We start from the raw sequence: 16,423 nt of genomic DNA, 5'->3' as shown, positions 1-16,423 counted from the left end.
ACACCTCCAATCTTTATATCATCAGCAAATTTACTGATCCAATTTACCACATTATCATCCAGATCGTTGATATAGATGACAAATAACAATGGACCCAGCACTGATCCCTGTGGCACACCACTAGTCACAGGCCTCCACTCGGAGAAGCAATTCTCTACTACCACCCTTTGGCTTCTTCCATTGAGCCAATGTCTAATCCAATTTACCACCTCTCCATGTATACCTTGTTGTACACACCATGGCAAGTTATTGTGGCCAATTTACTTACCATTTCAGACATCTTTGCAATGTTCAATTAATTAATCTTGTTTCTCACAATACCCAATTGACAAAATTGCTCTTGTATTTTTAGCAGCAAAGATGATAATTTCCCTTTACAATATCCCCCATGTTCTAAGGAGTATATTTCTGATTTTTCAGTGGTCTAAATTTTGATATATTACAATCAAATACCAAGGGCAGATTGATTTGTGATATTACAAGTTGTGAAATATATGTAGTTGATTTTTCCTGTTTGGATTACAGGGCCTGGAGAAAGGGTGGAGAAAACTAAGAGTGTTACTTAGTTATTGGCATAAGCAAATTAATGCAAACAGCAACGAATCTTGTAGTATGCCCTCAATTAAGTGCTACCAGCATGTTGCTCAAAAGAAAAAGATTGCTCTTTTAAAGCCTTCACTTATGTAAAACTCAGTTGGCTTTATTCGGTATAGTCAATAAAAGAAGTCATGAACTTTACAAAACCATGTTCCAGACTTGAGATTGTAAAATTTACCATAAATGCAGGCAGAAATTTGCAGGAACTATGTTCATCCGAGAAGACAGGCTATGAAAAAGCTTAATAATATTGGCCTAAATAATCCAGTGGCTGTTTCTGCACTGCAATTTCTACATAACTAATGAGCTGAAGCATTAGTTTTCCGGAAATACAGATGCAGTAGAAATGAAATATTTAGATTTTTTTTTAAAGTGAAGTTTGTACTGGAATGAGAAAACCCATTTTTTGAAAGGTGATACAAACATAAATTGTACCTTTTTTTTTGTTCACAACAGGTCTGCAATAAGAGCGTTAATCAAGAATTTTTCAATTGCCTTTTTTTTCCCGGCCTTTGTTACATTACTGTTCTTCCAACATAATCGCACAGCCTATGATATTGTAGCTGGGACTATTGTGGTCAAGAGAAATGGAGTGAGATGAAGATGCCACAGAAGACTTGTATATATTTTCAAACTACTTTACTGTGGTTCTGCATCATTCAGAAGATGGGGGAGAAAGCACCCTTTGCTGACCGCACCCCAGGATCTTGTGCAAGGCCGAGCGGACAACGAACACACATACCTGCCAATGTCATAACATTCCAGAAATGGGAGTTAATCTGTTCTCATGGTTGATACTGTGGTCCTTTATGGGTCAGGATTGACCTCACATTAGAAATTTGCATAATGTTGACATTTGTCTCAATCATTGAGAAGTATATTCTATTAATACCAATGTAAAATTGATAAGTTGTACAAGATTCATTTCACATTTTGCCCATTCTTTCATTTTAGTCCTTTCCTCATTGCAAGTCTACATGTGAGAAAATCTCCTTTAGCTCCTTCCTATGGGTCATGAGGAAACCAAAACTTGTACCCAGTGTTCTGATAGTTATCAGCCCCCACTTGAAATAATTGGACAGTTTGCCTGTAAAATTGTTTTTATCCTAAAGCTTTAGCTAATATACAGGAGAAAATGTGTGGAGAAATGAAAAGAATCTTTGACATTGTATTTGACTTCCCATATATGGGGAAGTATCCATTGTCTCTGAAGCCAATGCCTATTTCACAATGATAAATCTCTACATGCTCAGTATTAGTTTGACTTCTGTGGATTATGAAATGTTTTGAGCAAAAATGTTCAAAATAATAAGATTGATTCAAGAAAATGTTTTAATTGGATATTTTGTATGCAGTTCAGTGATTTCTGTTTTCTTTATAGCATGCTCACACAATTGCTATTGTGGTTTAAGATGTACCATGCCACTTGGCTCAGCGTAACAATTTTTGCTTGTTAGACCAAGCCAATACTGCGGTGTAACTTGTACTGCTCCAGACCGTTTCCTCCATCATTATGGATATTGTCGCCAGCAAGTTTGTTTTAACCAAAAACATTTGCAAAGGTTAAAATATATAGAATATTAATTTTTTTTTTTAAGGAGCACCTTCCTTGTGTGCAGCCTTTTGCCACATCTTACAGGGATGCTAAATGTATCCCTGTGGTTGTGACAGTTCTTGCTCAGGCTTGTGTAAAATGGAGCTGAATGGAGTACCAGGTGAGGTCATTGTACGGTCACTCCAATGAACAGTAATCATCCAAAGGGTTAATTTTTCTTCTATTAAATCTGAGCCTGAAAGGGTGACTAAGGTGGTAATTTGCAAGTATTAGTTGTCAAGTATAGAGCCTGTAAGTTAACTGATTTTTTTAAAATAAGGCATATCCATTAATTCACAAAAATACTATCTCCATGGATTTTAAATTTTAAATATTTTTGAATTATTTTCATTATGTTGAGAAGCTACCCAGTTATTTCCATTGACACAATGTTAATATTGACTCAGAAGTTCAAAAATATCCAGTTTTATAACTTGTGACCTGGTAAAAAGATTTTGTTCAGTGCAGAATCAGAATATTCTGCTTTTCAAGTTAGGTTAATGTACTGGCATTCAGCAAGTGCCAACTAACTTGTTTGATTAATTTTGGATGCTATCCAGATTGTTTTCTAAACACATACTTAGATTAAACACAAAAGAATAACTTGATTCTGCATGAGAAAGGGGCATCATATTTTTACTTGTAGGATTTTCTGTCTGCTTTGTATTTTGTTCATTTTATGGAACCTGTCGCATGGGTTGGGGCATGGTAGAAGCAAGCAAGTTATGTGTTCATGCTTGTGGTTATTTAGATCACTCCAGCGGAGAGGGGTTGAGCCATGGAAAATGACTTGTTCAGGGGGTTTACTCTCAACGTGCACTAATAAGAACCTGTTATATGCAACAGTTCAAAGTGCTCATGGGGACATTTACCTACAGCATAAGAACACTTGTTTTAGATGGTAGAGGTCAAGATGGTACTATTGATATGAGGAAGCAAAATGAAATGACATCTTCAATATTTGTTGATCTATTGCAGTGTCATGCATTCATTAAAGCTTTTGAAAACAGTGTTGAAGGCAAGATTGACAGCTATAGTCACTGCCTCTATTTCCTTGAACAATACACAAGGTCATGCTAGAGAACTTGCCAGACTGTTGACTGTAAGAAAAGATGTCTAAAGACTAAGGCTTTACTGTCAAATCTGAAGATGTGAAGGCTCTTCAAGATTAGTCTTTTTCTTGGAGGCCATTGCAATGCCATGGAAGAAGTGCAGTACATGCGTGAGCTGGAGGTGTTTACTACCATATCAATTGTTGTAAAGAAATTGTCCTATGACCTTGGGGATAAATGGAGAATGGTGGTCTGTAAACTACAAGGAAGATTACTGACATTGTTGATTTTATAGAAAGGTAAGTAAAGATTGTTACACACCCAGTGTTTCAGGATACGTGATGCTACATCACTGGCAATAAGCAAAGGTGTAAACAAAACTAAGTCATAATTTTGTTCTAAGTTTAAAGGAAACAGCTTTGCCACTACTGTGACTACTGAGAAGTAAAGCTGAAACTGAACCTAGAACTAATGGAAAGGAAATGGTCTCCTCAGCCAAAATGCATTGGATTTGTTTACTCAGCTGGAGAAAAAGGCTCATAGGGAGAAGATTGCCTTCCTAAAAGAAGCATCCCAACATACTTCATATTCACTCTAACAAAAAGAGTGTAGAATCAAAACAAGCTATGAAAGAATCAGACTCAGCAGTGAGTAGTGCCCTGGCTGGTGATGGAAAATTTCCCATAGTTCCGTTCCAGCACAAGTGAAGTCTAAGAAGGGTAACATGACAGTGGTTATTTGTTGTTTTTCCTAAATCCAAGAGTACAGCAGTGTTCTCAACAGTGAGCCTCATGGGAACGCTCAACCGCAGAAAAAAGGACACTCGAGAAGATCGTAAGTAGTTGTTTCAGGATTGGAAGTGGCTGGCTTAGGTAGTGAAAACTATTGTGAACTACCTAACGTCTATATGCTGGAAAGTATGCCTGTCCACAAATGGAACATTCAATGACAGAGGGATGGTCTCAACTGAAATGTGTCCATTTGCCAGAGATTATTCAGAAATTGAATGTGCTTAAAGCATTGGAGTCATTGCAAGTGAGTCGCAATGTTAATGATGGACCCTGTGCAATTAGAACAATGTTGCATTGGACTGTGAATGGACCACTGAAAGGAGACCATGGTGATGGAAGAGACTGCACAGCCAGAGCGGATAGTTAACAGTGTCTTGGTTTTGAACTTGGATGAGCTTTGGCAGCAGCAGTTCAAGACAGACTGCCCTGAAAACACTCAGGATGAACAACCTGGTCTATTAAGAGTAGGTCACAAGTTCATGGAGCTGGTTATGAATTATGTAAAACTGGTGGATGGCCACTACTAGATAAGTGTTACCTTTAAGAAAGAAATAGATTAACATGCCAAGTAATGGGAAGATTGCTGAAGACTGCTCTAAATCAAGGAAAGAGGTTTAAGAAAGACTTGTCATTTTATACTGACTACACAGCTTTCCGAAGGTTATGCTGGCAGAGGATCTGGAATGCAGTTCTTGGGAAAGTCTGGTATATTCCACATCATGGTGTTTATCACCCCAGAAAAGGGAAACTTGTGTTTGACTTTGGAGCGATTGTTCAGTGAATATCACTTAATGCTCGGCTTTTACAGGGCCCAGATCTTACTAGCTCACTGATTGGAGTCATTATCAGATTCAGAAAAGAACCATTGGTGATCATGGCAGATATTGAATTAATATTTCATCAAGTTAAAGTATCAGCAGAAGATGCAGATCTGCTGAGGGTTCTTTGTTGGCCTTATGGTGACCTCAGCCAAGATATGGTGGACTTAAGAATGGTGATACTTCTCTTTGGAGCAACTTCACTCTTAGAAAGTTCACAGAAGACAATGAAGAACAGTTCAGTCTTCAGTTGGTGGATAAGGTTTTGCATTAAGTCTGTTGATGGCTGGCTTGTGTTAGTGTCCTCTGTGGTAGAAGTGGTGTCTCTATCATGACCTTGTATCTATTTGTGCTCAAGGTGGCTTTCAACTCAAAATGGATAAGTAAGACATATTGTGCTGGCTGTGATACCAGAAGAGCAAAGAGTGAAATACATGAAGGGTTTGGATCAACATATCTTCAGTGGAAATAGTATGGAATGTCCAAAGGTGATGTCTGATACTTCAAGATTTAAGATCGCAATCCAAAATAGACTATTCACCAGAAGGGGCATCCTCACCACAGTTAGTTCCATCTATGTTCCTTTAGAAGCCTTGAGGCTGGCGATGCTGTCTGCTAAGGAACTGCAGGATCTATGTAATAAAGGATTTGGCTGGGATGGCACTATCAGTTGCTCATGAGTGGACAAGTTGGCTGGAAGAACTCTGCCAGTTGGAAGACTTCAAGGTTATTAGATGTTTGAAACCCCTGGATTTTGGAGAAATTACTGCTGTACAGTTTACAGATGCAAACAAAGATGGCTATGGAGCAGGGACCTCATAGTCATACTTTATTGATCCCGGGGGAAATTGGTTTTCGTTTCAGTTGCACCATAATAAATAATAATTAAACCATAAATAGTTAAATAGTAATATGTAAATTATGCCAGGAAATAAGTCCAGGACCAGCCTATTGGCTCAGGGTGTCTGACCCTCCAAGGGAGGAGTTGTAAAGTTTGATGGCCACAGGCAGGAATGACTTCCTATGACGCTCTGTGCTGCATCTCGGAGGAATGAGTCTCTGGCTGAATGTACTCCTGTGCCCACCCAGTACACTATGTAGTGGATGGGAGACATTGTCGAAGATGGCATGCAACTTGGACAGCATCCTCTTTTCAGACACCACCGTCAAGACGGTCCAGTTCCATAACCAAAACATCACTGGCCTTACGCATGATAAGGTATCTCTTATTGTTTTACAATAGGAACTCAAAAGTGCACGGTACTTCTATCATGGGGAGAATCTAAGGTAGCTTTGTTGAAGTCAGTTTCCATCCCTCATATGGAGCTCACTGCTGCTACAGTGCCAAGCTGTGTGGACACATTGTGGAGGAAAGAGTTGCACATGCAGCTTCATGACTTGTTTTGGACTGATAGTACTTCTGTACTGATATACATCAAGAATGCAACTTCCAAGTTCCAAACTTCCATTGGTAACAGAGTTTCAGAAATTCTTAGTCTCAAGCTTCTCAATGGAGATAGAAACATAGAACACCTACAGCACAACACAGGCCTACCTACCTTAGAAATTACTAGACTTACCCATAGCCCTCTACTTTTCTAAGCTCCATGTACCTATACAAAAGTCTCTTAAAAGACCCTATCATATCTGCCTCCACCACCATCACTGGCAGTGCATCCCACACACTCACCACTGAGTAAAAAAATCTTACCCCTAACATCTCCTCTGTACCTACTCCCAGCACCTTGAACTTGTGTCCTCTTGTGGCAATCATTTCAGCCCTGGGAAAAAGCCTCTATCCACACAATCAATGCCTCTCATCATCATATACACCTCTATCAGGTCACCTCTCATCCTCCGTCACTCCAAGGAGAAAAGGCTGAGTTCACTCAACCTATTCTCATAAGGCATGCTCCCCAATCTAGGCAACATCCTTGTAAATATCCTCTGCACTCTTTCTATGGCTTCCACATCCTTCCTGTAGTGAGGCGATCATAACTGAGCACAGTACTCCTATATAGCTGCAACATTACCTCTCGACTCCTAAATTCAATTCCACGATTGATGAAGGTATGTAAACACTTAAAAGCAACCTGGCAAGTGTGGCCTTGAGGTTTGAAAGTGAAAGCATTCCTACAGAAGACATGAGTATCAAGGCCTCAGCATGTTCAGCCTGAAAGTAAATGGCCTATGAATCCCAGTCATTCTGGGGAATTTCAGCTACATGATCCACAAGTACAGAGGAGTGCTACAATGAATACCAAGCAGATTGAGGAGGAAGTGGATGTGGTAACATACATAACTTATCACTTCTCATTTTGGACCCATGCTAGGAATACAGTGTCCTGGATTCTTAGATTTAAGGACTTACTCTTGTTTCTTAAAGAGGAAGCATGTGAACATCGCTCTTGTTCAGTGAAGAACAAGGGTCTTTTGGGGGGGTGGGGGTGAGGAAAGAGGGACTAAGAAAGCCAAAGGTCAGATTGGCTGCGATTGTCTGTGTGTAGGAGCTCAGAAAGGCTGAAATGCAAATCATTGGGTTTTGCCAAAGAAAGATTCCTAGATGAATTCACGAGTTTGGAAAGGGGATAAAGTGTAACGAGGAGCAGCCATATTTTCAAGCTCAGTCCAGTACTTGAAGTTGGTGGATGACTTAGTAGGGCAGCTATGCCTAAAGAGTCTAAACATCCTGTTATACTAGCAAAAGATCTTCATATCTCAGACCTCATTGGGAGGCATGTACATTGAAATGGGACTTGGTGCCATAACCACATTAACCAAATGTGCCAAAATACTGGATTCCCAGTGCTGGTACAGCTACAAAAAGGATCCTGTGTGTGTTTGTTGACAGTTACATGCAGCCCCACGATGCCAGCACGTGGCAGATCTATGTCCAGACAGGGTCTCTCCAGCTGAACCTCTATTTATACATGTAGGTGTGGACTATGAACCTTGTGGTAAAGGCCAGGAGTACAGTGAAGAGGTATGTGGTCCAGCTATATGAGCTGTTCACATTGAAGTGGCATCTTCTTTAGACACAGATTCCTTTGTCAATGCACTTCGATGCTTTAATAGCAAGAGGAAGACAGGTTTGTGGATTCTGCTCTAATAATGCAACATGTTTTGTTGGAGTTGTGTGAGTTGCAAAAAGCCATTGGGAAGTGGAATTATTCATGGATCAGTGATGTCCTTCAAGGCTCTATAAGGCACTCAGGAGACCACACTTGGGAGTATTATGTGCAGTTTTGAGCTCCTTATTGTGGAACGGATATTGGAGAGGGTTCAGAGAAGATTCACGAGAATGATTCCAGGGTTACCGTATGAGGAACGTCTGGCAGGTCTTAGGCTGTATTCCCTGGTGTTCAAGAGAATGGGGGATCTCATAGAAACATTCCAAATGTTAAAAAGCCTTAACAGATTAGATATGGCAATGTTATTTCTCATGGTAGGGGAGTCTAGGACAAGAAGGCACAACTTCAAGATTGAAGGACGTCTATTTAGGACAGAGATGCTGAGAAATTACTTCAGTCAGAGGGTGGTAAATCTGTGGAATTTGTTACCACGAGCAGCTGTAGAGGCTGTTATTGAGTGCATTTAAGGCGGAGATAGGTTCTTGATTAGCCAGGGCATCAAAGGGTATGGTGAGAAGGCAGGGGAGTGGGGATGACTGGAAGAATTGGATCAGCCCATGACTGCATGGTGGAGCAGACTCGATGGGGTGAATGGCCCACTTCTCCTATATTTTATGGTCTAAAAAGGAATTAATTAGATTTTTAATCCCTAGCTAGTTCACATTATGGAGGAACATGGGAGATTGATCAGGTCTCTGTGAAAGATCCTGAATTACATCATGAAGGTACAGAATCTTAATTGAAAGGGATTCCACGGTCCTTTGTTTAGTAGAGACTACTATCAATGGTCATCCAATTATTAAAGCATCCCAATGATTTGGAAGCATGAACACCCAACCATCTGTTGCTCCTGAAGACTTCATTTTAGATGAAGTCAGTCCAAAACATGTCAGACTTGTTTTGGAATTGATAGATTGAGGAGTACAGTATCTACCACAGTTACAGAAACATAAGAAATGGTCAGGTATGAAATGCTATTTCCTTCCAGAAGACATTGATGACTCAGCCCCTCAACTCATGGACCGTGGGAAGAGTCATTTGGGTCTGCTCAGACAAGAGGATTTGTGCAGGAGGTGTGCTTCAAGATCAGCTGTGTGGACGGACCTATAACAAAAATCTATTCTCTACAGGAGGCAGAGATTTGAGGAGTTACAGCTCCAAAAGATTCATGACTTTGACTTGACACAGTGGTGGTAAAGATCACTCAGTACTGGTAATCTCTGGCCTAGATGGCTGTTGTATGACGACTGAAAGAAGGGGCCTTTAACGTAAGTGCTAAGATGTTTGTCATTCGATTTTTCATGTCTTTTACTTTCTAAGTACAAGGTTATAACTGTGTAATAATTAAGGGGCTGGGATGTAGGAGCCAGGTCTGCATTGTATTTTGTGGTGCATTTACTATGGTAATCTGTCAGATGGGTTGGTGTGGAAATACAGATGAGTATAGTTCTGTATTCACACTCGTGGTTAGTTGTCTAGGGTAGTAGAGAGGGGTTGAGCCATGGAACAATATTTTTGTTGACTGCTGCTTGGGATGTTATTGGAATGTTAACTAGATTGCTAATTTTGCTTAAATATGTATAGATTGATAATACTGGTATCACTAATTAGAATGCATAGTTACACTGATTTGAATGCTAAGATTGCTATATGGTAAATTTCGTTAGTTTTAATTGCTTTAAAATTGTTTGGCTTTGGTTTCGCAATAAAGGATTGAAAGTAGCTTTTACAACTTTAGAACTTCAATCATATAGTGTTGATCTCCTGGCTTAGTCTCTCAGTAGTTTTGGTTTGTTTTAAAGTAACTGCTACAATACTTTTGGCTGAAATTGTAGGGTGTGGCCACCAATAAGGTTTGACTTTATTTTTAAAAATCAAAGGAATATCATTTTCCCTGAGATTTTATTTTGAGCCTATTGGGTAGATTCAACTATCTTGTCACTACAGGCAAATTTAAAAGCACAACTCTCACCTGGGGGCATCTTAAATAACATGTAGATAGTCCAGTAGGAGGAGGAGCAATACAGGACCTGGTTTTGGGTAATGAACCTGGCCAGGTGACTGGTCTCTTATTGGGAGAATAGTTATGGAAAAGTGATCACAACTATAGATAAGTATGGATCTTGCAGGAGAATTATTTTTGAGATGACGAAGGTATTTGACAAAAATAAATCCAATTCTCTACAACTTACAACCACAAACAAATTGAAATTTCTTATGCAAGCATGAAAACTTACATTCTTTCTAATCAAGACTGGTCTTTCTTGTATGAGGCCAGTACACCATCCTTAAATTCACATTTCTAAATTTTTAAATAACAGCACCCCCTTTGGGATACCACTGCAAGTGTCAAACCTGAAAAATCACCATTGACCATCATGTTTGACACTTCCAATGTTCTTTAAGATCACGTACTCTGCTTTTCAAATCACACACCAGCTGCTCAGCCTTCATCATGTTACTCAGTAAGTCCAAATGAAACAAACCTGTAATCTGCTAATCCGTTTTCTTTCAAATAAAATGGTGGATTCAAGATTACTGTCTCAAGTTTAGTCAGCACTGACCTTGATTAGTTGTATGGAAACCAGGATGGAGTTTTCCCTTTTATAAACTTTAATTCAAAAATATTTGGCTGAATTTGAATTGTTTTAAGTCATTTTTCAGACTAGTGACGTTGTGGTAGTCAATAGGTTAATCATATAACACTCCCACATGGGAGCTCACTTTGTACAAGCTGGGTTATCAATAAAGTTCAGGTGACTATCCTGCAAGGCTGGCATCTTGATGTGCTCTGTATTGTCCCTAAATTTTGGAAACAAATGACATTGTATAAAATTAGGTTGTAACTGACACTAAATACATTCAGCTGGTTGTATGAACCACTCTCACACTGAACATTCCTTTTCAAAATATTGATTTAAGATTTGGAATATGCTGTAACAAAAGGGCAAACAGATGTGATACTAACTTATTTAGGGAAATAGTTCAGACAGTCCATTTTGCTCAGTGTTAGGCAAGAAGCAGTTGAAAAAATTTAGATTTCTGTGGCAGATAAAATGGGTTAATATAGAGACCAAAGAATACTGGCAGAACCATTCTAGAGGCAAGAAATCACTCAATGCTTAGCACTAAATGGTTACTCCACCACCTAGTGAAATGCTTCAGGAAAACCCGTACTTTTTCCAGATACAATAAAATTAGCACTTTATTTAAAAATTTTTGACAAAATATATCTGGAGGGATTCAAAGAATAAAACAATCACTTGGGCAAACACTTAAGGAGCAACAGTTTTAAAGCATTTCATCAATTTGTTTTAAATGCATTTTTTCAATGAGATATTTATAACCATTCACACCCTTGGCAAAATGAGAAATTTGCCTCCAGTTCATTTTAAGGTATGGCCTCAGCTCATTAAGCCAATGATCCAGCAGTGATACCTAACTGAATACAGAAGCCTGGTACTAAAATAATCAAATAGTTAACTGGAATATAATCTGAACAGTTAATCGTTCATCATTTCTCCACAGAATGAACAAGAGTTATCCTCCAGGAACCGAAATTGATTGAATCATTCTGAGACTTGTCAACATCTTTCCTATTTCAAAATACATCCATCTATAATAAAAATTATATATAATAAAAAATATAATGAAAAAATAAAAATATGATCAATTCAATGGGAAGATTCCCTTTGTGCATCAATGTTTTTAAAGTAACTCTACAACCTTAGTGATAGAATAACTGGAGATGAAAGGTGGAGGGATATTCTGAATCAAGACCATAGACCATTAGACAAAGGAGCAGAAGTCAGCCATTCGGCCCATCAAGTCTGCTCCGCCATTTTATCATGAGCTGATCCATTCTCCCATTTAGTCCCACTCCCCGGCCTTTTCACCATAACCTTTGATGCCCTGGCTACTCAGATACCTATCAATCTCTGCCTTAAATGCACCCAATGACTTGGCCTCCACTGCTGCCTGTGGCAACAAATTCCATAGATTCACCACCCTCTGACTAAAAAAATTTCTTCGCATTTCTGTTCTGAATGGGCGCCCTTCAATCCTTAAGTTACGCCTTCTCGTACTAGACTCCCCCATCATGGGAAACAACTTTGCCACATCCACTCTGTCCATGCCTTTCAACATTCGAAATGTTTGAGGTTTCCCCTCATTCTTCTAAACTCCAAGGAATACAGTCCAAGAGCGGACAAACGTTCCTCATATGTTAACCTTCTCATTCCTGTAATCATTCTAGTGAATCTTCTCTGTACCCTCTCCAACATCAGCACATCCTTTCTTAAATAAGGAGACCAAAACTGCCCACAGTACTCCAAGTGAGGTCTCACCAGCGCCTTATAGAGCCTCAACATCACATCCCTGCTCCTATACTCTATTCCTCCAGAAATGAATGCCAACATTGCATTCGCCGCCTTCACTACCGACTCAACCTGGAGGTTAACTTTAAGGGTATCCTGTACGAGGACTCCCAAGTCCCGTTGCATCTCAGAACTTTGAATTCTTTCCCCATTTAAATAATAGACTGCCCGTTTATTTTTTCTGCCAAAGTGCATAACCATGCACTTTCCAACAATGTACTTCATTTGCCACTTCTTTGCCCATTCTTCCAATCTATCAAAGTCTGTCTGCAGACTCCCCGTTTCCTCAGCACTACCGGCCCCTCCACCTATCTTCGTATCGTCAGCAAACTTGGCCACAAAGCCATCTATTCCATAATCCAAATCGTTGATGTACAATGTAAAAGAACACCACTGGTAACCAGCAGCCAACCAGAATAGGATCCCTTTATTCCCACTCTCTGTTTCCTGCCTATCAGCCAACGCTCTATCCACGTATGTAACTTTCCCGTAATTCCATGGGCTCTTATCTTGTTAAGTAGCCTCATGTGTGGCACCTTGTCAAAGGCCTTCTGAAAATCCAAATATACAACATTCACTACATCTCCCTTGTCTAGCCTACTGGTAGTTTCCTCAAAAAATTGTAATAGGTTTGTCAGGCAGGGTTTTCCTTTAAGGAATCCATGCTGAGTTCTGCCTATCTTGTCATATGCCTCCAGGTACTCTGTAACCTCATCCTTGACAATCGACTCCAACAACTTCCCAACCACCGATGTCAAGCTAACAGGTCTATAATTTCCTTTTTGCTTCCTTGCCCCCTTCTTAAATAGCGGAGTGACATTTGCAATCTTCCAGTCCTCTGGAACCATGCCAGAATCTATCAACTTTTGAAAGATCATCGCTAATGCCTCCACAATCTCCACAGCCACTTCCTTCAGAACACGCGGGTGCATTCCATCTGGTCCAGGAGATTTATCTACCTTTAGACTATTCAGCTTCCTGAGTACTTTCTCTGTCGTAATAGTGACTGTGCACACTTCTCTTCCCTGCCACCCTTGAGTGTCCGGTATACTGTTGATGTCTTCCTCAGTGAAGACTGATGCAAAATACTCGTTCAGTTCCTCTGCCATCTCCTTATCTCCCATTACAATTTCTCCAGCATCATTTTCTATCGGTCCTCTATCTACTCTCACCTGTCTTTTACTCTTTATATACTTGAAAAAGCTTTTAGTATCCTCTTTGATATTATTTGCTAGCTTCCTTTCATAGTTAATCTTTTCCCTCTTAATGACCTTCTTAGTTTCCTTTTGTAAGGTTTTAAAAACTTCCCAATCCTCCGTCTTCCCACTAATTTTTGCTTCCTTGTATGCCCTCTCCTTTGCTTTAACTTTGGCTTTGATTTCTCTTGTCAAACACGGTTGCATCCTTTTGCTCAGTGACTTTTTCAGGATAGCACTGAGTCTTTACCGAATAGTAAAACTGATTCTGCAATGGCGATATCACAGAATTCGTGGCAATAGCACTGGACCTGCAAGCCTGAACTGCAGTATCTGTTGATCAAGTTTACCCGTTGGTCAACACTGTTCAGATTATCAGCTTGCTTACTGTTTTGAATAGCAGTGTTTGCCTACAGTAGTGATCACAGCTCCAAAACACACACATCAGATGTTAATTTTTCAAAAACCCTTTATAGAATAACTTACAAGCTAAGATACAAACTTATTTCCAGGGACAATGTCAGAACAAGTTAGAACTAGTAGTAAAGGTACTGTAACTCCAACCCTTCCAAAAATGCTAAGACATGGCTGAAATTCCCTAAATGTATGCAAGTTTTATACCTTATACAGAAATACTGTTTCCACTTGTGTAAAGTTCTAAACTATTAAACCTACTAGAAAATTGTTGATAACTATTTTAAAGAGCAGTTTAATTTCACTGCATGATGCTGCGTACAAATAATGATGCAAAAAATAGAAGGGAACAGGAACAAGGTTTGGTAAAGCAGGATGAGGGAAGGATTTGAGATGCAAGTCCCACAGAGATGGGCAAATGATCCACCTCCATGGTGTAAATTCAATGCATTTTGATAGAGACAAGATTTAAAGTTTGTGGAATATTAAAAGGCAAAAAATTATATGATAAAGAAAAGATTCCACTGAAAAATAGTATGATTTTACTATTTCATTTTTATTGATGGCATTTATCCCATGGTTTTGTTAATCATACAGTAATAAACATGGCTTTAATATTAAATTGTTCTCCTTATTATCCAAAGTCACCATAGTCCATTTAAATGAATATAAAAATATATAGTTAATACTTTGTACAACACTGTTTTGGTCCAAACAAAAGTGGATCACAAAAGCCAATATGCAAACTTTAAAGAGTTCCCAATTTTGTATATCAGAAAAGATGTTAAATGGATTCAGGCAACTTTGAATAATGAGATTTACATAATAAAATCTTCTAATTGACAATACTGAACAAAAACATACCGCTATAACAAAAAATAATTCAAGTTCACAGATTGGTTTTTGTCCAAGAGTAGATTGACTGAAAAATCATAGGATATGTACATAATAGTTTGTAATAAAATGAAAATTGAAAAAAGCAAAACAATTAAAAAAAGCACATGTTCTAGGAAATGAAGGCAACTCATCTGAAGTCCTCAATTTTCTGCAGTCAGAAAAAAACATCAGTGCACAATAGGCCATCCATTTAACATCTACACATTCACAAACTTCACACATACTGCGATGAAACCTTCTCAATTAACTGCCCTATTTTCACCGATGCTCTTCAGTCTGTACAACCTTTCAGTAAAATTAGGTGGGTTATGAACAATATCTAGTGGTGCAGATGAAGAGGTATCAATGTACAAAGCCATTCACTTTGCAAGTTGTTTGTAGCCAGACCATGCCAAGTCCTGAACTAATGACACTGCTGGGTTCTCACAAAAAAAATCTACAGGTCACCCATCACCAGGCAACTAAAAGCAGCGACCAACTTATATGCACGTTCAAATGGTCCTAGGTAGATCTGATAAAGCCCAGAAGGAGGTAAAATTCAATTATTAATGCAGGTCACCAGCTCTTTATGGAAAATACACTTTCAATAATTAGCTCTGCTCTTTAAACAGCTGTAAAAATTATTTCTTGCGTCTAACAGCAGTCTTTATCTTACGACCAGCAACGGCTGAACGGCCACCAGATGGAGCAGAAAAGGGATTGCTGGGGGAACCAACCCTGTCCAAGGGAAAAGGAAAAAAAAGTTATTGACTGAATTACCTGCAAAATACTTTTGTAGAAAGAAAAATGGCCCCTGCTTATGTTATGAAACCAATGTCACAAGGCACTGCTATTTTGCATTTGCATATGGTTACCAATTACAACCTTTGGTCTTAAAAGTAATGCAACTATTTAAATAAGAAATCTAGCTTTGTTTCAAACCTCTTTCAAATCCTAATGTTTCAAAAGGCAAAAACAAAACATTTAGATCTGGTGCTTTCCAGTAAGGATCATTTATCAAAATCCTTCAAAATTTCAGTATTGTTCCTCAGTAACTACTGACCAACAGTATAATCAGTAAATACTGAATATACCATGAAACAAATGGTAAGTTGCCATTTCATGGTGATTGATATACCTGGATAAGTACAATTCACCAAATGGGCAGTCAAACCACTTACTCATCGGCCAAGGATCGAGAGATTCTGGCATTGCACCGGATGACTGGAGAATTGCAAGTGTTACTCCACTATTTAAGAAGGGTGGGAGGCAGCAGAAAGGAAACTATAGACTTGTTAGCCTGACATCAGTGGTTGGGGAAGTTGTTGGAATCGACTGTTAGGGATGAGGTTATGGAGTACCTGGAGGCACTTGACACCAAAGCCAGCATGGTTTCCTGAAAGGAAAATCCTGCCTGACAAACCTACTGCAATTCTTTAAGGAAATTACAAGCAGAGTAGACAAAGGAGATGCAGTAGACGTAGTGTAGTTGGATTTTCAGAAGGCCTTTGACAAGGTGCCACACATGAGGCTGCTTAGCAAGATAACAGCCCATGGAATTACAGGGAAGTTACTAGC

The 16,423-nt window shown here is 39.1% G+C and overlaps 2 protein-coding genes across 4 annotated transcripts in view; one reads left to right on the top strand and one right to left on the bottom strand.

The window, feature by feature from the left end:
• LOC140212595 (protein FAM8A1-like) overlaps positions 1 to 7,273 on the top strand; it is a 46,241-nt gene extending 38,968 nt beyond the window's left edge. The window contains exon 5 of the mRNA XM_072283586.1: positions 1,054 to 7,273. Coding sequence (XP_072139687.1) covers positions 1,054 to 1,198 — 145 coding nt within the window. The 3' untranslated portion in view covers positions 1,199 to 7,273. The remainder of the gene's footprint in view (positions 1 to 1,053) is intronic.
• Positions 7,274 to 14,504: 7,231 nt separating this feature from the next.
• nup153 (nucleoporin 153) overlaps positions 14,505 to 16,423 on the bottom strand; it is a 73,514-nt gene continuing 71,595 nt past the window's right edge. For all 3 annotated transcript variants that reach the window (XM_072283582.1, XM_072283584.1, XM_072283585.1), the window contains one exon: positions 14,505 to 15,583. In XM_072283582.1, coding sequence (XP_072139683.1) covers positions 15,487 to 15,583 — 97 coding nt within the window. In that variant the 3' untranslated portion in view covers positions 14,505 to 15,486. The remainder of the gene's footprint in view (positions 15,584 to 16,423) is intronic.

This window comes from Mobula birostris, chromosome 19 (assembly GCF_030028105.1).
Source record: "Mobula birostris isolate sMobBir1 chromosome 19, sMobBir1.hap1, whole genome shotgun sequence".
Lineage (NCBI taxonomy): Eukaryota > Metazoa > Chordata > Chondrichthyes > Myliobatiformes > Myliobatidae > Mobula > Mobula birostris.
This window is presented reverse-complemented; position numbering and strand designations above follow the sequence as displayed.